Source organism: Pseudochaenichthys georgianus, chromosome 13, assembly GCF_902827115.2.
Source record: "Pseudochaenichthys georgianus chromosome 13, fPseGeo1.2, whole genome shotgun sequence".
NCBI lineage: Eukaryota > Metazoa > Chordata > Actinopteri > Perciformes > Channichthyidae > Pseudochaenichthys > Pseudochaenichthys georgianus.
Window position 1 is genome coordinate 12,326,325 of NC_047515.1, and position 21,996 is coordinate 12,348,320.

General features: G+C 40.4%; 1 protein-coding gene, 2 non-coding genes and 4 pseudogenes across 3 annotated transcripts in view; 3 read left to right on the forward strand and 4 right to left on the reverse strand.

Moving 5' to 3' along the window:
• The window catches only part of LOC117457287 (transmembrane protein 87A), a 32,930-nt gene extending 20,236 nt beyond the window's left edge, over positions 1-12,694 (reverse strand). The window contains exons 1-9 of the mRNA XM_071205333.1: positions 12,456-12,694; positions 8,159-8,231; positions 7,843-7,940; positions 6,790-6,897; positions 6,632-6,685; positions 4,064-4,129; positions 2,829-2,964; positions 1,370-1,431; positions 442-625 (exon numbers count right to left, since the gene is read on the reverse strand). Coding sequence (XP_071061434.1) covers positions 442-625; positions 1,370-1,431; positions 2,829-2,964; positions 4,064-4,129; positions 6,632-6,685; positions 6,790-6,897; positions 7,843-7,940; positions 8,159-8,231; positions 12,456-12,599 — 925 coding nt within the window. The 5' untranslated portion in view covers positions 12,600-12,694. The remainder of the gene's footprint in view (positions 1-441; positions 626-1,369; positions 1,432-2,828; positions 2,965-4,063; positions 4,130-6,631; positions 6,686-6,789; positions 6,898-7,842; positions 7,941-8,158; positions 8,232-12,455) is intronic.
• Positions 12,695-18,387: 5,693 nt separating this feature from the next.
• LOC117457936 (5S ribosomal RNA) lies at positions 18,388-18,496 on the forward strand (annotated as a pseudogene).
• A 346-nt stretch (positions 18,497-18,842) lies between these two features.
• On the reverse strand, positions 18,843-18,950 carry LOC117457937 (5S ribosomal RNA; annotated as a pseudogene).
• Positions 18,951-19,547: 597 nt separating this feature from the next.
• LOC117457938 (5S ribosomal RNA) lies at positions 19,548-19,657 on the forward strand (annotated as a pseudogene).
• A 368-nt stretch (positions 19,658-20,025) lies between these two features.
• On the reverse strand, positions 20,026-20,146 carry LOC117457930 (5S ribosomal RNA). Its single transcript, XR_004553379.1, has one exon. It is a non-coding gene; the product is annotated as a 5S ribosomal RNA (ribosomal RNA).
• Positions 20,147-20,738: 592 nt separating this feature from the next.
• LOC117457942 (5S ribosomal RNA) lies at positions 20,739-20,848 on the forward strand (annotated as a pseudogene).
• A 360-nt stretch (positions 20,849-21,208) lies between these two features.
• Positions 21,209-21,329, reverse strand: LOC117457929 (5S ribosomal RNA). The gene has a single exon (XR_004553378.1). It is a non-coding gene; the product is annotated as a 5S ribosomal RNA (ribosomal RNA).
• Between the last annotated feature and the right edge of the window lie 667 nt (positions 21,330-21,996).

A 21,996-nucleotide genomic window follows, 5' to 3' on the forward strand; every position in this document is an offset into this window, starting at 1 on the left:
AAAAGTTTTCAAAACCGTGGCTACTGAAATCAATCTTACTAACTGCTGTCTGTGCAATTTACTCCACGCGAGTTGGCAGACTTTATTTTGCTTACTTTAACATCATTTTTCATGGTGGGGCTAAGCCATTTCTTGGTATGGGTGTAGCCTACCCCAGCCATACCCTGGCGCTGCCACTGGTGGCACGTATGGGGCGGGCCATTCTGCACATGCGTTAAATGCGCGGTAAATTAATTACCGCCGTTAACGCGATAATTTTTACAGCACTACTTTAAATGCATTATGTCAACAATTTAGGTTAGTTAAAAGCAATAATATCAAGTTAAAGCTAATATTTTTTAAAACGTAATATTATTGCTATCAACTAGCCTAATACAGAGTTTTGAAATCTCTTGACATAATGCATTTAATTAAAGTAAACGTTTCTGTTTTTCAGTGTACCTGACAAGCCATTGTATCTGATGTTCTGCAGCTCAGCGTAGTAGACGGCTTTCTCCACCATGCCCAGGAAGATGACTCCTCCGATCCAGAACTGGATCCTGAGCAGATCCCTCCAGTAACACGCCGACAGAACCAACCACAGCACCGCCAGCAGCACGTACACGATACACATCACCATGAGGAACTGGAGAATAACAGGGAGAAAAAACTTCTGCCTTGTGGAAAACTTGTGCAAGAAATGCAAATTGACAAAAAGAATAGATTTTTAATGGTTTGAACTTTGACCTGCTCGTATATGGAGGTATTAAAGTGTGATTAGCAATGATCATTTTTAACTGTGTGGCCTAACGTCCAACCTGCCTGCTTGTTAAATGCCTTTAACATAAAAATGTGCAAATGTGTAAGCTATGACCAGAATTGTAATTCCACATTCACAAAATGTCTAAGATTATGATCAGAATGTGAAGAGGTGATGCTAACCATGGCCTATCCTCTCTTGTAACACACATGTTCCTATATAGAGGCGACAGTGAGACACTGTAGCGTCAGCCTGCCGTCAGAATATCAAAAGATACACCAATCGTAGAGCATAAATCGGCTGATGTTCTTTCCTACGGTGTTACTCCTGTTTGAGAAAAATCACTGACCAGTGTCTTCATACATTTCTGAGACTCGCAAAATAAATGCTCAACAGATTTACATGTTCATTAGGAACCAATGGTCCTGAAGCAGGCCACAAACAGGAAGTGAGAAAATACTGAGAGGTGTGTGTGTGTGTGTGTGTGTGTGTGTGTGTGTGTGTGTGTGTGTGTGTGTGTGTGTGTGTGTGTGTGTGTGTGTGTGTGTGTGTGTGTGTGTGTGTGTGTGTGTGTGTGTGTGTGTGTGTGTGTGTGTGTGTGTGTGTGTGTGTGTGTGTGTGTGTTCTTACCACCATCATAGGCCACTCAGTTGCTGAAATGTAGTCATGCGACCCCTTCATGCTGATCTCCACTGCAAACACAAACAAAGAGTTCATCAGATCCACAGCTCACTACATTAGGTTAACACTTTAGATCAGCTGATCACGCCAAAACACACCTTCAAAATGGACGGTTCAACCTAAACAAAAATAATACAGCCTTTAGTAGTGTTGTCACAGTACCAAAAGACTATGACTTTGATACAAAGCCTGCCTAAAGTACCTCAACAACATACTACGAAAAAAAACTAAAACAAGAGGATGGAATTTACTTAAAGGCTTAACTAAATGTTTTTAAAATGAAAAATACCCACTGAAAATACTAAGACAATAATGAAACTCTTAATTAAGATCAGGGATGTCACAATAACAGAAATTAAGCAGTCAATACCAGTGACATTCCAGGATCCTTAATACAATTATCATTATATATATACATAATCCCAATTCGATACTACAGTGAAAAACAAAATAATACGTGTGTGTGTGTGTGTGTGTGTGTGTGTGTGTGTGTGTGTGTGTGTGTGTGTGTGTGTGTGTGTGTGTGTGTGTGTGTGTGTGTGTGTGTGTGTGTGTGTGTGTGTGTGTGTCAGGGTTTCCGCTAGGATTTTTTCTCGCCGGTCAAATGTCCGGGCAGAATTTATTTTACCGGACTAATTTGAAACTTACCGGTCATATTTCAATAATAATAATAGTTGTGTAGCAGAGTTTCCGTTAGCAGGTAATTACCGGACTATGAGCAGATATGCTTCAGTTTAAAACTCAGTTCACGGGGCTCAGTTTTATATTGCTTCAGTTTATAATCGTAACAGATCGAAAAATTCAGATTCATTTTTCAATAAATGATTCCACAAACAACAAACAACATAATTATTACATTCAAACAAACTACTTGTAGTAGATAACGTATATTATTCAGAAGTTTACATCAACTTTGAATAATAACACGGGAGAAACGGAGCCTCTCTTTTCCCCTCTCTCTCTCCTGACAGCACGTCAGTTTCTCAAGCAGCTCCTGCAGCTCGCTAAACAGAGGGCGGGGCTTCAGGTGATCATGCAGAGCTGCGTGTCTCGGTCAGACTCAGCAGCTGATCTGATCTCTCTCTCGCGTCCGGTTACACTTCACTCGCGTTCATGTCCATATCGATCAGATCCAGCTCTCCTGATCGGCCTTTATAGAGAGCACCGATCAAACTATTAAGAGTGAATATCGGCCGATAATGACCGGCGGCCGATCGATCGGAGCCTCCCTAATTATTACCAGACATTTTGACCGTCAGGTTTTGAATTTACCGGTTTTTTATAAATTTTACCAGCTAAAAACCGGTAATTACCGGCTAACGGAAACCCTGGTGTGTGTGTGTGTGTGTGTGTGTGTGTGTGTGTGTGTGTGTGTGTGTGTGTGTGTGTGTGTGTGTGTGTCACTGACGCTGTAATTTCCAGGGTTCCAGGGTGTTAGCGATGTCCGGGGCCCAGGCATTGTCTTTGATTTCTTTGATTTTCAGGATGAACATGTAGGGTCCGTCCTCCCAGGTCTCAGCCACCGCACTGAATTGAGCTGCATCCTGAAAAACAAAGATAGAGGAGTATTCAAAGTTAAATAAAGTTATCATCACTCTTTATGACTGCAGCAGAAAAGATGGAGCTAAGGACGTAGCTCTCCTTTACATGACTTTGGGAGGGAAAAATATGAAGTGGGGATGTCTGGGGAAGCTCCAATAGAAAAAAATGTGTGTCAAATATATCATTTTCTGCATTCTGGTAAAAATGTTATGCAAAACTCAAATTATAAAAAGGTCTTTATCTGAAAGAAAACACAATATTGAGTATAACATGTGACAACCAGGCTTTTGGGTTTGCTAACATCAAAAACAAAATATATAAGAAAATCTGTTGCATGCGATTTTGAAATTAAAAGCCTTTGAATTTCCATTGAACTCATTGTTTTCAAAAAATAAGTTCAATGCTCACGAATTCAGAAGGGAAAATTTCACATTTAATATTTTTTTTCTTATTCTCCTCACTGAGTCAACACACATGTATTGATTGACTTAAAAGTTCAAATGTGTTTCAACAAGATTTCTTCTAATTTTAAGGGAAATAAAAATAATTAATACTACATAAATACAATTTTGATTTAATTAGAATAAAGTCATACTATATCAGAGAACTAAGTCATAATATAGTGAAACATCTATGAATATAAAAAGGCAGAAATCCTGGCTTATTTGTGGCTTATTGTCCACACTGTGAACTTCACCACCTCCGGTAAAGTGAAGCTCACAGCTACGTCCCTCAGCTTTTCAGGGGGAAGTATTATTAAGCAGGGAGACTATTCCAAACAAAAACCTATAAGTAAATGCTAATTCCTTCATCTATGAAATGGAGCCACCTTTGCTATTAACAGCTTAATTCTTAAAATAACGTCTATCGATTGAAATACTACTGGTTGGAAAATGTCCCTTCTGCTCCACTGGTAGACCCCCACAAATAATATTGCTGGTTGGTGTCCTATCTCTGCAGGATAAATAATGTTCTGCAACACAAAACCTGGCATCACCCAGCATTAAAAACCAGCACGGCACGCTCCCAAGTCACAGGCTCCTCCCACAGGCGGCCTGATAAACAGGTTCACCTCACCCAGCAGGACAGGAGCAGACTAACCTCTTTAGGAGTGACGACAGCCTTTTCTGTGACATTTGAAGCATTCTGCTTCTGTTCTGCAGCAGCCTGAGGAACAAAGAACAATAGGATCAGTGAATTAACTCAAACATGCAAATTTTAAAAGCTCAAAACCTAAAATAAATTTAAAAAAAGGTTTTACGTCACAAAATGCCTTAATCTACATATCAGGGAAAGATAATACCCTAATGATTTAAATAGGCTATACAAGTGTTTATACTGGGTAGTTTATTTAGTTTATAAATGTCTCTTTCATAATGTAATTCAACAGGAAAACGTTGAATGTGTTTCGGACAGTCCGAACTTCCACTTTCTTTCAAAGTGTTCATCAAACATACTTTCTCTTTCACTACGTTTCTCTTTATGATATATCTGTTAAATTAATGTTCTACTGGAGTTCTAATGTTGGTTCTGCTACATTTTCTGTTATGTGTTCTACTCTATGAACTTAAATTAAACAGCATGAACTACACAAACTACACGTTCTAATGTTTTTACTGTTCTGCTATACTGTATGTTCTATTTTCTTTACTGAGTATTCTACGTGTTGTTCTGCTGTGTGAGAGAGTTGATGTGCACACCTTTGGTTTATACGAAAATATACGTTTGGAATGGTCTGTCAAGTTCATAAACATTTTGAACAAAGGCAAGCCTAACATTTATAATTTTTGAAAATGAACTAAAAAATGAATTCAAATAAATAATAATTTAAAAACACAGAACAATAGAGTTAAGGTGAGTTATATTTTGCAAATTATTGGAGATTACATATTTATTTTCTAATAATTATACTGTGACAATTTCGTTAAATGCCAGTTCAGCACAAATACTCTTCACTGTTCTAACCATGACTGTGGAATTTGTGGATCTTTATCACCCCCTGGTGGTCAGCACCATATAGGTCGTTCATATGTCAATCAGATGGGACATGAGCCAAACTAAACAGTCCAAGTACTTTTCAAACAGATTTTTCACAGTGCAGCGTCTATGCTAATAAATTACCTGTGACAGGAATGAGGATGTCTGTTTGTGTATTAAACACGTTGCATGTTTATTTAAGCATTAATAGTTCAGGTGCCTGAAGCAGTCTAAAAGACTTCCTTTTAAAAACAACGCTGGGGCATAAATATTTAACAAAGCTTTGACTTTATTGAGGTTATAAACTATTAACTTTAATAAAGCGTTGCACCTATGATACGTTGACTGAGCACATCCTGAAAGAGCACTGCGCTAGTAATATGTATTTATTATCCATTTCAAAGTGAAAAAAAGGATACGGCAGGTTATGCTTAAGGGCGGGGCTACCTTGTGATGGACAGCTGCCAAGAATCTGTCCGATTTGAGTGCACTCCTTCTGTCATAGAACTTTAACCATTTCTCTGTGTTCTCAGTTCAACAGTAAATTGTAGTATTTGAATGGCTAAATATGTATAATTCGCTGCTCTGTTGTACTTAGCTTAACCCTACCATGTCATGTCTGGTTGCAAAATTACAAGATGGAAACTTGCCAAATGTAAGGTTACAAAGCTGTAGTCCAAAAAACAATAGGTGATGTTGTGAAAGCCTATTCCAGCTCCTAATGGCCTTTGTAGCCAAACAGCTACCATGTTGCTAAAATAGCAGCTAGGTTGCTCACACTATAAAGCTGTGGCCTATTTGGCTTGTGATAGGGTCATGGGGTTTCACTAATGCTCAAACTGTTGTTCCAAATGACAATATAATCTTAAATTGGCATGTCATGTATCCAGGCTATTTTGGCTTCACTTTTTAACAGTGGGAGGAAGTGGAGATGCGATGCAAGACCTTTTGTTTTAGCAAATGCTTACTATTTTAAACCACCCCATGTGACAACAAAAAGTGAAGTTGTAGCAGGGCGGGGGTAAATAAAAACTAAAATACAGAAATAGGACAAGGACTTTTTCCGGTCAACCAATCAATTAAATTAATTAAATTATGTTTTGTTATTTAAATTGACATATTTAGTTTTTGCTTCTTGGTTTTAGTTTGTTGGTAATAGGACTGTGTTATCTTGCTTTGGTATGTATCGATTATAATATTGGGCAAATACAGATCATTTAATTTGATGAAAACAAATTGATGAATTAGTTGATTTTGTACCATCTCTATAGGTCACCAAGCTATCCCTCAATCTGTTTATTTAAACTAACCTTTTTATTTTTGACAGATAAATATTTTATATATTCTTCTGTCTGGCGCCCAAATAAATAAAATGGTATACTTTTGGGATAAATCCTACGCTACAAAGTGAGCGCAGCAAAATACAATCATATCTGACGGACAAAAAGTGTGGAGAGGATCAGATCTGGGAGCAGTTAATATCATAGAACAGGCATGCAGAGTTTGGAAAGGCACTACAAACACCTGCAGACTCGCGAATGACAAGAAGCAATGATGGATTTCCCCTTTGAGAACATTGCATTTGTATAGTTTGCATTACAGCTGCTTAAAGCCAACAGTAGATTTTGATTGTGCGGTTTTTTTCTTGTGCCGCTCCTGTGGAGACAGGTAGGGAAACAGAAAGGGTCTCACCTGCCGAGGGACTTCTTCTAGTCGTGTTTTCGTCCCAAATGTATCAAGGTGAAACTGTGTCATAAAACAAACACACCCATATTAAAACATAGCCCCCACATACACTCACTTGATTATTCATCTGCCATGTATGTCAATGTATTAAATGTGTGTATCACCATGTGGTGCTTGCAGGTGATGGCAGGATATTGATGAAAAACATAATATCCGCTTCCGCCTCCTTGCTTGACCTCCGTCGACATGAAGTATTTTTCTGCCTTCGACGCCTGGAGACGAACAATCAATCAAACAAATAGGTTGTTAGGTGTTATTCAGTCAGTACTGTACAGTATAGCACAGTAGAGATTAGTCGAGAAGAGTATAGTACTTTATCGTACAGTAGAGTTTAGTAGAGAGGACTTTAGTAGAGTATAGTAGAATTCAGTATAGAAGAGTATAGTACAGTATAGAGCAGGATAGTAGAGTTTAGTAGAGAGGACGATAGTACAGTACAGTATATTAGAGAAGGGTATAGTAAAGCAGTGGTTCACAACCTTTTTTGTCTCGTGTACCCCTTGAGCTAGTCGCCATTCTATAAGAACCCCCCCCCCCCCACTCATCTGTGATGATTTGCCAATATATTTTTTTGTATTCAAAATGATAACTCACCCTTAATAAAGTTGTCAAGTTAAATGCATTTAAATTTGACATTGACACTTATTAACAGTGAAAAGGAATCATATTAAGACTAATTTATAGCAGTTTTAACATATTTTGTTAAGACTAGAGCTTTTAATGAGACACTTGAGATTGCTTGTCTTTCATTAGCTTTGATAGTTCTGGGGGCAGGACACCAGGATTATGAAATTGTATTTAAAAATGTTTTTTTGTGTGGAAATATATTGCAATCCCTAATCTTTCTATATACCCCCTGTAATCCCCTCCAGTACCCCCAGTTGAGAACCACTGCAGTAAAGTACAATATAGTACAGTAGAATGTACTGGAGAAGATGAGAGTACAGTACAGTATATAAGAGTAAAGTACAGTAAAGTACAGTCGAATATAGTACAATACAGTACAGTATAGTATAGTAAAGATGAGAAAAGTATAGTACAGTAAAGTAGAATATAGAACAGTATAGTAAAGTACAGTACTGCACAGTAGAGAAGAGTATAGTAGAGTAGAGTACAGTACAGTACAGAATAGGACAGTAGAAAATAGCGTGTCTCACGTTCAAACTCAAGAATTCAGTGTAGCAGTGTGAGTTCCTCAGATACCAGGACACGTCCAACTGGACGGATGAAGACGACGTACAGGTCTCTGTCACCACTGACCACACACAGAGAAAAAAAAGACAAGAAAACGTTGTGTTCTTCTCTTTGCCAACTTAATCAGACTTTGTTGATCCCTGTACTTGAAAACATGACACTGATATTTATTTACTCAACCAACAAAAGGATTTTCCAAAATGTCAGAATGCTTCTTTAAATGTGTCAGAAATAAAAGACAAAAGAAGGGAATTGTTATCATTAGGAAGGTTATCTTACCTTTGAGATGGATGAAGCTGCTATTGAACAAGGTTTTAGTGAAAAAGAAGAAGTTCGGCTTCTTCAGACTTTCCTGGAAAACAACAAACACAAACAGCTCATCAGGCTTCTTCTAGGTAAATTCATATTCGCGTCTCACAGCTCTGCCTATTTTCAATCATGAAATTAATTATTGCAGACAAAACTAGAGACCGTAATGCTAAATTCAGGCTAATCAGCATTTCTGGGAAATGTCATTGTCCCGGACGACATTGTAAATATTCGTAACTCTTAACAAAAATTATTTAGCTAGCTAGTCTGAGCTAAATAAAGGAAAAACGGACTTATTTTCTTATATTTGTAGGCCCAATGCCCCATTCCCTATGGCCCCATTCCCTATGGGGCATACACACTTACGGCCCGTCCACACAGCGGCGTGCACTGACGCTTGCCGGCGGGCGTGTCTGAAACTTGACCAACAACCAATCACATGAATCTCCCGCCCCTGACACACAAGCAGCGGTTTGATTGGCTAGAGCTTGTACTGGCATATGATTCGATTGGCTGACGCTTCTGCCGAGGCGTCAAAAGTTGAACATTGCTCAACTTTTGCAGCGAGCCACGCCAGCTACGCTCCGCGTCGCTTCCCACGATGCATTTCGGCTAAAAGTGACGTCACCCCATTCAAAGTGAATGGAGAAGCGTCAACGCACGCCGCTGTGTGGACGGGCCGTTATGTTTCACTTTTGTTAACATTGCTAGATGGGGCATTTGTACTACAGTCTCGTGGATAAGGAATAGTCAGAAAATAAGTTCCTAACCGGTAAAATTCACATGAAATGCTCTGATCGGTACAACAACATCAAAATCAGATCCCAACATGTTGTTGACGCCCTGAGCAATAAAACACATCTTCTTTGTTGCCTAATTCTTTTCCCACATTCAACTTTAAGGTCATGAACACACCGAAATTGAGAAAAAAATACTTCTTCAATCAGGAAATGGGACCATCCAAGGAGCTCCTGAATGCAGCATTGTTGTTGGAGTTCTGGTTGAGGTATTGTGAACACATGAACTTGATTCATATATTGCATCATCCTAATTATTGTACAATATTTTCCTCTCATATGTGGTGTGGTAGACAGGCCTACAGGCCAATCACGCAGGCTGCATGGGCCCCGCCCAGAGGGCCACAGCTGCATTCGCGTCGCGTCGGGCCGAACCACGCCCCTTAGCTGTGATATAATGAGCATATACCACGGCCTGTCGTGAGCTATTGCTTAAATATATGCTAATAATAGTAATAATAATTGTAAATGGCCATTGGTCACACCACCAGTTTGTTTTACTGTAAACTTGGAGGAAGCCTGCGTGCAGAGCAGACTGCTGCTGCAGCACGCTACACACCGACCCCGCCCCCACCCCCCTTCTCCCTCACACGTGCGACTAAAGATGAACAAAGCGGCAGCCGGCAGGTAAAAAGAGTTCCTCCTCGTGGAACTACTTCGAACTTACAAGTCCAAAGGAAGTTAAATGCAAGCTCTGCGAAAAGACGTTGGTCTATCAACGCTCAACCTCAACAATGCGTTCGCATTTGAGTGCGAAGCACGCCAAAGAGGTTACAGAGAAAGACGCAGCACAGCCGGCCATTACCAACTTCACTTCCAGGCCACGTTGTTGTGATGACATGCTTGTTTGTTGTTTGTACTGTTAAACATGTTCTAGTAAAAAAAAAAAAACGGAATTCCTTTTGTCTGAGTTTTTATTTAATATAATTAATGCTAGTGGTGCACGATAATTATCGGGCCGATAATTATCGTGCACCACTAGCATTAATTATATTTTTATCTTTTTGAGGCTAGTATTTGGCAGGAAATGCAGACGTATTCACCTGCATACTGAACGACATACATTTACCATTTACCTCACTGTATAAACAAGTAACTGTTGATAATAATAATAATAAACAGGAATTATATTTTCAAAGTAGCCTACTTTGTTTCCAAAAACTTTGTTTCACTCCTGTCAGTTGGGGGGGGGCTCATCTCACAATGTCACTTGGGGCCCCAAGTTGACCAGGGGCGGCCCTGGTGGTAGAAGTATACAGTAGCAGGAAATGGAAATATTCAAGTTAACTTCAAGTTCCTCTTTACTGTAGGATACTTAGTTATAGTTACGTTACTTGAGTAGGATACATGTATACTGTAACTGCCTGACTGTGTCACCCATTGTCAGAGGTGGTAGAAGTACTCAAAATGTTACTAAAAGTAAAAGTACAAAAGTATTGGCATCAAAATATACTTAAAGTACCAAAAGTTACTCTACTATATTATGCAGATTGGCCGATTTCAGAATAAAATATATACTATTTGTTTTGATTATAATTATTGATGCCTCTATGTGTTTATCAAGCAGGTAAAGGTACAGCTAGTTTGAATAACTTTGTATACTGCAGCAGGGTAGCTTGTGAATTTGCTCCAGGTGTAGCTAAAGTCTTATAAGTAGGTTTGGGTACCGAGAATTCCAACATTTCGATTCCAACGGCATCATTTAGACATGTGAATTTTGGTTCCGCTTTTCGATGCCTGAGGAAATGTTTTTCGTCGCTCTCCGTAGCCTACTGTATGACTGCGAAGGGGCGGGAAATGTAGCGTTGTACCCAAGGTGTAGCGTTGTACCCAAAGTGTAGCGTTGTACCCAAAGTGTAGCGTTATACCCATAGTACAACGACAACAACCCACACATTGCGGTTGTACCTACACTTCCTACAGCGTAACCTGAGACCAGGGTCGGCCCGTAGCACTGGCGTTATAGATGTTCGCCTAGGGCGCCAGATCTGTGGAGGCGCTGCGCTGACAGCTCTGGGAGAAAAAAAAATGTTTTGACCGTTGGTGCTCATCCTATTGTTCGGCCTTGATGTAACAACATTCATAATTAAGTAAATGTAATACCCTTTTCATCCCGGTTACACTTTTCATTTGCCCTGTACGATGGGCGCTGTAAGTGATGAAAATGGGGGATGTTGGCTTATCTGGCACCCGCAGCTCACAGCCACAGTGCGAGTGAGCGTGGGAGCGAGGGAGGGTGCACCGGTACGCGCTGTTGTTATTAGCATCTGGTGCTAGCTGCTCTAACGGAAGAAGAAGATGTTTCTACAATGATGTGGAGGGAGAGTCCTCTCCAGTCAGACTGAGAGGCTGATAACTACAGCTCAGTGAGGTGAAGGACTCTGAGTGTTTAGATAGTTCACTTTAGTCTAAGTTATCTCAGTGGAAATCATTCCAATGTATACTATAGGACAGTAAACCAGACATATCGTTTTAAACTGGAGATAAAAAAATATGCATAAATAAAATAGTAAAATAAGATATGAATGAACAACAAAAATAAAATACGTTACATATATTTGTTATTGGCTATGGTGGGTTACTGGTTATGCTCACATACTTATTTAATTATTAAAATGTAAACCGATCTTTTTCATATGGGTGTTTAGAGTTGTACCCCCTAGATCTAGTCTCTAGTAATTCTGCTTAATTAAAGTGCATCAGATTGAAGCATTTTGCTTTAAAATGTTCAAATATTTCTTCCCGGTATGCCTGAGAAGGCAGATATGCTTGTTTTTCTCAACAAGAACTATTTTTGAATGGGGGGGGGGGTTTCCTTTAAAAGTTGCACTGTTGCAGCTTCAGTGGTTCTCAGGTTACAGTTACATAGCAGTGAATATAAACAGACTGATTAATGTGAATATTACTGTAAACTAACCTGTGTAAAAGTTTCTCGAATAAATGTAATTTTATTGGTGGAAGAAGCATGTATCATTGTTTTACCCTGCCCCTCAAAGAATCGGAATCGAGAACCGTTAAGAACCGGAATCGAAAAGTAGAATCGGAATCAGAATCGTGGAAATTCAAACGATACCCAACCCTACTTATAAGTGACATTTATATTTCACATTATTAATCCATATGGGCAAAGTAACTAAAGGTACTAAATACATGTAGTGGAGTAAAAGTACAACATTTACCTCTGAATTGTAGTGGAATAGAAGTAAAAAGTAGCAAAACATTGAAATACTCAGGTAAAGTACAAGTCTCTCAAAATTGTACTTATTAGTACATGCACTTAGTTACTTTAAACCACCAAGCATTGTGTCACATATTCTATTAGCTAGCAAACGTTGTTGATACTATTCAGACGCAGTGGAACCATAGGAGTGGAACCAATACTTCAGCTTCCGCTCCAACTTGTTTTACCTGTGAAACCATCAGATATAATAACACTCTAACACGCTAACGCTATAACACTCTTAACTCACGCTGTCAACGTTCACGATCCATTTCCCCGGTTCGGACACAGCACCGACCGGAACGCTCATCCCCGTCAGCCCTAGCAGCAGCAGCAGCAGCACCGAGGACCAGAGTCCCGGCCCGCCGTGACCAGGACCCGCAGAGCTCGCCATTTAATCTAGGAGGAAGAAGGAAGCATCGACAGACGACAGCAAAACCACCGCGACAACTCACGACAAGCTGGACACTTCCTGGTTCAGGCTGACGTCAGCGGCACACTGGGAATGATGCATTCAAGGGCCGTGGGAGGTTTATGATTCATTCAAAGATTCGAAGGTTTTATTTCCATATGTTGTAACTAGTTTAGTTATGGCAATGAAACACTTAAGTCCAAGGCTCCTTCACTAATGCAACTTAACTATATATAAGACGTAAAACTAAAAAAACTGTGCAAAAAGAAACAGTAAAGGAAATAAAATAGTGCAAGAGAATGTTGCAAGTGACCAATGTGCAAGTCATGCAGGAGAAGTGAAATATACTATAGGCTACATCTAAAATAGAATAAGATGAGCTAAAAACGGAATGTAAAAATAAATATTGTAAAGGAAAAGAAAACGGTGTATTGTCATAATAAATAATGGTCTATTTCATTTTACATAAACAAAAAATCTGTACTTTTGCTACTGACTAATCTCCCTTGTAGTGTAGTCTCTACCTGTGAGGCTGTTTCAAGTAATTGTCAAGCAGCTCTAAAAACCTACCCCCTGACTGAATCTATATTGTTTGAGACGATTAAAAGGACATTGTAACACTTGTAAGTGTAAGCTAAGGATCTGTTTGCCTTTGAATGCAGCAATTTAAGTTTTTTCTCATCAATCTTATTTTTGTTTTAAGGATGATGTTTTGGTGGATGATTTTGGCCTTCCCCAGATTCCTGCCTCATAAACAAGTAATGTATTGAAACAAATGCAATTCAGCTTAAAACACTTTTATATGTGTAGTAGGTAATACTCTCAGAAAGAGTGCAGTGCTCTTGAATACAGCTCAAGGCCTGACTCCTCCCACAACCACTCCACTCATTAGGGCTGCTTATAAAAAGCACCTGTTGGCCTTTTTTCCCCCCCTTAGGCTCTGTCTGTCATGGTCAGTGGTACAGGTAGGTAGTCTTTTACAATATATGGATACATTGACCTCATCAGTTTCTGCTATGTTGTGCTCACTTGCTGCTCCTTACAGTTAGTCCTGCTTTCAATTGTCCTGCACATCAGTAGTTTGTCAAAAACATTATTGAGGGGGCCAGAACAGGGCCAGAACATAGGAATTGTTTGTATGCTGCATGGTGAGCCATTTTTTTTTAATGATAATACCTTCTTTTCTTTCTTTTTTTAAAGAGTGCTATTAATACTCAAAGCCACCTTACATCTTAAAATTAATCAAAACAACATTTAAAAAAAATAAAAATAATAAATTGTAAAAAGAAACGCCACTACATGGGTGCTAACTGGGGCTATAGTCCCGTCATGCCAGACTCTGGCTTCTCTCTGCTCCCAACATGTCAAATCACATCAACATCGCACTAACAACAACACCGTTAGCAAGTAACAACATTAGCAAATGTAGTTATGGAGAGTGGACATTTGGAGTTTGAGGGAAAAAAATTGCTTTGACTAAATTAGCAACTCGAGATTAAATCTCTAAATTAAATCTCGCTCTTTTTGTTAACTTAGTTTTTCTATGTATTTTGCCCATTTTTTACATAGTGTTTAAACCAACTGGGACCTTTTTGTTTCAGTTGATTGTTTTTGATTTTAGTGTAACTGAGTGCCGGTCATTGTAGAAAACCACAAAAATGACTTTAAATAGAGTTACTCGGGAAAATTAAATAAATATACTATAATAAAGATAATTTTAAATGAATAGTTTCTGTTTGTGTTTCTAAACTAACCATTTTATCTTGCAACCAATGCAAGTTTCCAAATTACATTTAATACAAATTATGAATTTTAGAACGTGTCTCTGTCCCACAGTTAATGATATGTGCCTTGATTACTTCTGAAATTAAGGGTTTGCTTCAAAGGTAAAAAGCCATAGAGTGGCGAAGTCCCTCCCTTTCCGGTGGACCTCCATGGGACCTTATTTTGGAAAAATCATGTATTGAAGTCAATGGAGAGAGAAAGATTATCTTTTGATCCGTTTGAATTGTGCAACGAATTACACATATGATGTTTGTCAATTTTTAAAAGATAATTTTGCAAGTCAAACAAATTAAAATGTGTCGTAAAACTATGAAGTAACATATTTTTTTGTGTGAAGCGCTCAATGATACAACACTGGTCTTGCATACGTCACCAAACCAATGATTTGTTAAGATTGACAAACATCATATGTGTAATTCATGGCACAATTCAAACGGGATCGAAAGATAAGTTTTCTCTCTCCATTGACTTCAATACATAATTTTTCAGAAATAAGGTCCCATGGGGCGGAAGTAGATGGGAGTGACTTCGCCACTCTATTAGTGGCCCTTCTGCAAGCTATAAATAGCAAATTGCCTCCTCACTTCTCGCTTATGACCATACCACCCTGAACATGCCCGATCTCGTCCTATGCCACAGGATTGGCTGCCCAATCTCCAATCTATCATCCAATCATGATAATCGCTGTCCATTTGGACCTAAACCAATCACCCCGAGAGTTCACAATGGACAGAGCCACTCACGGCACGGCTTCTCTCCTCACCCGCCCCCTTCACCCTATTGATTGACAGTGGACCTGTCGCGAGGCACATCAGAGATATTCAAAGTGAGTAACAACACTACATGTTTCTATTTTCCTGTTTACAGTCATAAAACCTAATTTTACAACCGTCGCTTTGGCGTCACCTTTACATTACGGTATACGGCAACTTTAGTCTGCATAAAGTTAGCAAGCCAGCATTGCTAATGCTATCTTGTCTTGTCTAGGTTGAATACACGTTATTATATTGATCAATGTCAACAGCCATCTGTAAATACATCCGATTGACAACAGTCATTTAAATAAGTTGATAAACGACTCTTGTATGAATGGGCATGTTGTAATTAGTAACTAACTACACTTCTGTTGAGCAGTGGTACATTAGTCATCTACTGTATACACAGAGTTGGGAAGTAACTAAAAACATTTACTCAAGTACTGCACTTAAGTAAAATGTTGAGATACTTGTACTTCCCTTGAGTATTTCCATATGTTTCTACTTTGTACTGCTACTCCACTACAATTCAGAGGTAAATGGTGTACTTTTACTCCACTACATGTGTTTAATACCTTTAGTTACTTTACAGATTTGGGTTAAGATGCCTATTGGTTACTGGTGAGTTTATGTTTATCAGTGTATTTGTTAATATAGACACCTAAAGTATATCATATATTATATGATATAAATATCTTTATGTGAGATAAGGGATTGTTGCTCAGTATGATACGATAAAGTGTGTTATATGCTGCAGGAAGGATACAGTATATTGTTGAATATATATTAAAGATAGCTATATACTGTATATAATATTACTTTAATTATAATTCAATATACATACATCAATAATTGATGGGTAAAAGGATAACTTTATGAACATTGTGTTTATAATTATGTGTAGATAACCTGTATAAATAATGATTAACATGGTATCAGTGTTGTTCGCTTTGCAGTGTAGTTCTCACTAACACTTGCAATTTTATTTTACTTAAAGTTTAGATGAGCACTAAACCTATAAGCCATAAAGAAATGGGAGATGCAGAATGGACAGGCTTTGGCCTTCAGGAGGGATAAACCAGCTCCAAGGCAACGATAGTGACGTGTCCTCTGTCAGAAGGAAAAGTATAGTAACATATGAACCTTTACTATTTACAAATTATAAGTATATTACTGAAAATGTATAATATACTGGTGCAAATATTATCAATCAAATGTTTTACACTGAGTGACTCACTCCAGACTAAAAAAGAATTATGATCGTTTCAGATTGAGAAATGCCTCATGCATACATTTCAAAACACACACTTTCTGTGTTTTGGATAAACAAACAAATAAAATGAAATGTGCATTTCAAGTATGCTTCTGACACAGGGTTCCAGTTATAAACTGAGCTCTATGGGGGTCTTTAAAACTAACGCATGCCTGCGCCTGCGCGCACAGTCACAGGCATAGATTGCGCAATAATGTATTGCGCACCTTGGAGGTGCAGACTCCAAGTGATGGTATATATTGCACACCCTTGCGAGTATACAATTAGTGTCTGATGTGTTAGAGCTTCAAAGATAATTACAAAAACTCAGGAACTCTGTACTTGTGGAGCGTCACAAACAGCGCCTCCGTTTATTATGTTTTACTCTCTCCACAACTTCAGGACAGACTGCGCATGCTCAAACACATGAACTCGTACACAATCAATAACAACGTAAGAGCTATACAAATTAAAGAAAATACAAAAATTAGCTCTCACAGATAAAACGAGAAAGAGAGACTGACTTCACTGCTAATTACGTGGTCCAACAGGCAGACAGACAGACAGACAGACAGACCTTTGCGCAGATAAAATAGCCCAAAGTGGTCTGTTTTCAGCATGCTGTGGTCGCGGTCCTGGAACCCATGATGTGGAAGTGCGATGTCCTTTATTTATCCACGATTGGATGAATGGGAAAGGGTCACATTTGTTGATAGGAGGCCCATTTAAGTCCACAAACAACAATGCGTTGAGGCTTCTGGCTCGCAGCCGGCTCCTGGTCTTACAGTCGGTGTCATTACATGCAGAAAAGCCCCTCTCGCACTCTGCAGATGTCGGAAGAACAGTGGTGCTCGCCACTATCAGTCTTTTCAAGGTTTTACCCTGATGTTCCTTTCCTTGTTGTTGTAGTTTCCAGTCTCTGAACTCTGTGACAGCTTCAGTTGCGGACTCTCCGAGAAGTTTAGCAAACTTCCCCACCTCTCTTTCTCCAAACAGAACAAGCTCTGTCCTCTCTTTTGGCCAGAAGTGCTGATCCATAGGCTTCAACATAGTTACCAGCTCACTATCGGGGAGACGCCTGGTGAGATTATCAATGATTGACTGGTAAAATTGGGACTTCTTTACTTTAGGTTGAGTTTCTCTAATATCAACCCCTTTGAACTGGCCGCTTGTTATGCCCGCTTTGACTTTTAGTTCAGTTTTCCCATCGTTGTCCTTCGGGGCAGAGAGCACCTCGATCGTCTGATGTATGTAGCGGCTTGCATCAACCAGGGACGTGTCGCGTTTCTGTAGTTTCAGGGAGAGACTTTGTAATTCACCTAACATGTCTTTCATTGTCACTAAATCAGTGAGGAATCCAGTGGATGTCGGATGCTTTAGTAAACCAGTGTACTTGGCTTTCTCTGCACCAGAACGTGAGCCATCTTCACTAGCAGATTTAAAGTGATGTGCTAACACTGGGAAGTCCTTCAGCACAGCTTTGACAGTGTTGTAACTGCTGGAAACCCATCTAATTGTAAAGACTTGTCCGATTTTCAGAATCTGCATGTTCAGTTCCGCAGCCGCTTCCTGCCGTTTTTCGTGGACTGGTGGTAAAGAGAATATAGTTTAGCGAGGAAAAACTCTAAATGATTACAGCCTGCCACAGCCTTCAATGAATCATTCACCGCTAATTCCAAACGATGAGCTAGACAATGAACTGCCTGAAGACGAGGGAAATCCTTTTTCAGCCTGGCTATGAGTCCAGTCTGTCTCCCGGTTAGCACGGCAACACCGTCTGTGGCTATGCTAATTAGGTTTTTACGAAGAAACTCTTCATCCATTCCCCCCCGCCTGGAGGCTGTTTTTTAAGTGCGCTTTCTCTTGCCCGTAGTTTAGGCTCCAAGCATGAGTAAAAGAGGATAGATTGTATTTTAGCTGTAGAAAAAGGCTGCGTTATCAGCGGTGTTGAAGTAGCATGTGTGCCGGTTCAATTTTCGTTTACGCCCATACCACCCTGAACACGCCCGATCTCGGAAGCCAAGCAGGGTCGGGCCGGGTCAGTACTTGGATGGGAGACCGCCTGGGAATACCCGGTGCCGTAAGCTTTTTATTTTCTTCCTTCATCGGCAGAGGTCCCTGCACATTCTTTTGAGGGTTAGCCAATCTCCAATCTATCATCCAATCATGATATTCCATTTCCATTGTGAGATTGGACCTAAGCCAATGGACAGAGCCACTCACGGCACTGCTTCTCTCCGAACCCGCCCCCTCTACCCTGTGGATTGACAGTGGTCCTTTTTTTGGTTTGGCTTTTAAATAGTTATTAAAATGTCAATATTTGAGCAAATTGTTTATCAGAGCAATAGTTAACTTTGCATTGTCCTCAGTCTGTTTACAGCTGTGTCAATTGAAAGGGCAGCGCCGTCTGCTTGACGAAGGAATACAAGTAAAAGCTTACGGCACGGGTATTCCCAGGCGGTCTCCCATCCAAGTACTGACCCGGCCCGACCCTGCTTAGCTTCCGAGATCGGGCGTGTTCAGGGTGGTATGGCCGTAAACGAAAATTGGACCAGCACACATGCTTTTTAAAGCTGCTCAAACGCCGCTGATTAACCCTGAAACCTTCTCAGCTACAGCTAAAGTACAATCTATCCTCTTTTACGCCTGTAAATCACCCTGTTTGGAGCCCCTGGTTTGCTGGCACATTACATGGACATTTTGCAAAAAACTGAAAGTGGCCCATTACCATCTTGAATTCATGGACTTTTATCAACAATGCATTCATATAAAATAGAGCATCTCAGTCTTGGTGTGTGAAATGCTTGTTTGGCTGAAAGTTCAATTCAAGCTTTCTTTTGCAAAGTGCTGGAATCGGCTGCCATTTAAGTAAGATCTGCCCAAACGATGGTCCGTTCTGAAAGGGGGGGAACTACGCTGACGACTTTTAATCCGTTTCTATGGCAGTTTTGCTCCCTTTATTGATCTCGGTTGTACTTTAATAAAGCTTGTCTGTACTTCAAATCTGTTCTCCTCGCTTTCTCTTGCCCGTAGTTTAGGCTCCAAGCTTGAGTAAAAGAGGATAGATTGTATTTTAGCTGTAGAAGAAGGCTGCGTTATCAGCGGTGTTGAAGTAGCATGTGTGCCGGTTCAATTATCGTTTACGCCCCTACCACCCTGAACGCGCCCGATACTCGGAAGCCAAGCAGGGTCGGGCCGGGTCAGTACTTGGATGGGAGACCGCCTGGGAATACCCGGTGCCGTAAGCTTTTTATTTTTCTTCCTTCATCGGCAGAGGTCCCTGCACATTCTTTTGAGGGTTAGCCAATCTCCAATCTATCATCCAATCATGATATTCCATTTCCATTTGTGAGATTGGACCTAAGCCAATCACGTCACAGAATCACAGTGGACAGAGCCACATCACGGCACTGCTTCTCTCCGAACCCGCCCCCTACACCCTGTTGATTGACAGTGGTCCTTTTTTTGCTTTGGCTTTTAACATAGTTATTAAAATGTCAATATTGAGAAAATTGTTTATCAGAGCAATAGGTTAACTTTGCATTTGTCCTCAGTCTGTTTACAGGCTGGGTCATTGAAAGGGCAGCGCCGTCTGCTGACGAAGGAATAAAGTAAAAGCTTGCGGCACCGGGTATTCCCAGGAGGTCTCCCATCCAAGTACTGACCCGGCCCGACCCTGCTTAGCTTCCGAGATTCGACAGAGAATCGGGCGTGTTCAGGGTGGTATGGCCGTAAACGAAAATTGGACCGGCACACATGCTTTTTAAAAGCTGCTCAAAACGCCCGCTGATAACCCTGAACCTTCTCAGCTACAGCTAAAGTACAATCTATCTCTTTTACGCCTGTAAATCACCTGTTTGGAGCCCCATGTTTGCTGGCACATTACATGGACATTTTGCAAAAAACTGAAAGTTGCCCATTACATCTTGAATCATGACTTTTATCAACAATGCATTCATATAAAATAGAAGCATCTCAGTCTTGGTGTGTGAATGCTTGTTTGGCTGAAAGTTCAATTCAAGCTTTCTTTTGCAAAGTGCTGGGAATCGGCTGCCATTTAAGTAAGATCTGCCTAAACGATGGTCCGTCTGAAAGGGGGAACTACGCTGACGACTTTATATCCGTTTCTATGGCAGTTTTGCTCCTTTATTGATCTCGGTTGTACTTTAATAAAGCTTGTCTGTACTTCAAATCTTTCTCCTCCTCGCTTTCTCTTGCCCGTAGTTTAGGCTCCAAGCTTGAGTAAAAGAGGATAGATTGTATTTTAGCTGTAGAAGAAGGCTGCGTTATCAGCGGTGTTGAAGTAGCATGTGTGCAGGTTCAATTATCGTTTACGCCCATACCACCCTGAACGCGCCCGATCTCGGAAGCCAAGCAGGGTCGGGCCGGGTCAGTACTTGGATGGGAGACCCGCCTGGGAATACCCGGTGCCGTAAGCTTTTTATTTCTTCCTTCATCGGCAGAGGTCCCTGCACATTCTTTTGAGGGTTAGCCATCTCCAATCTATCATCCAATCATGATATTCCATTTCCATTGTGAGATTGGACCCTAGCAATCCAGTCACAGCATCACAGTGGGACAGAGCCACTCACGGCACTGCTTCTCTCCGAACCCGCCCCCTACACCCTGTTGATTGACAGTGGTCCTTTTTTTGCTTTGGCTTTAAATAGTTATTAAAATGTCAATATTTGAGCAAATTGTTTATCAGAGCAATAGTTAACTTTGCATTGTCCTCAGTCTGTTTACAGCTGTGTCAATTGAAAGGGCAGCGCCGTCTGCTGACGAAGGAATAAAGTAAAAGCTTACGGCCACCGGGTATTCCCATGCGGTCTCCCATCCAAGTACTGACCCGGCCCGACCCTGCTTAGCTTCCGAGATCGGACGAGATCGGGCGTGTTCAGGGTGGTATGGCCGGTAAACGAAAATTGGACCGGCACACATGCTTTTTTAAAGCTGCTCAAACGCCGCTGATAACCCTGAACCTTCTCAGCTACAGCTAAAGTACAATCTATCCTCTTTTACGCCTGTAAATCACCTGTTTGGAGCCCCATGTTTGCTGGCACATTACATGGACATTTTGCAAAAAACTGAAAGTTGCCCATTACATCTTGAATCATGACTTTTATCAACAATGCATTCATATAAAATAGAGCATCTCAGTCTTGGTGTGTGAATGCTTGTTTGGCTGAAAGTTCAATTCAAGCTTTCTTTGCAAAGTGCTGGAATCGGCTGCCATTTAAGTAAGATCTTGCCCAAACGATGGTCCGTTCTGAAAGGGGGAACTACGCTGACGACTTTTAATCCGTTTCTATGGCAGTTTGCTCCCTTTATTGATCTCGGTTGTACTTTAATAAAGCTTGTCTGTACTTCAAATCTTTTCTCCCTCGCTTTCTCTTGCCCGTAGTTTAGGCTCCAAGCTTGAGTAAAAGAGGATAGATTGTATTTTAGCTGTAGAAGAAGGCTGCGTTATCAGCGGTGTTGAAGTAGCATGTGTGCCGGTTCAATTATCGTTTACGCCCATACCACCCTGAACGCGCCCGATCTCGGAAGCCAAGCAGGGTCGGGCCGGGTCAGTACTTGGATGGGA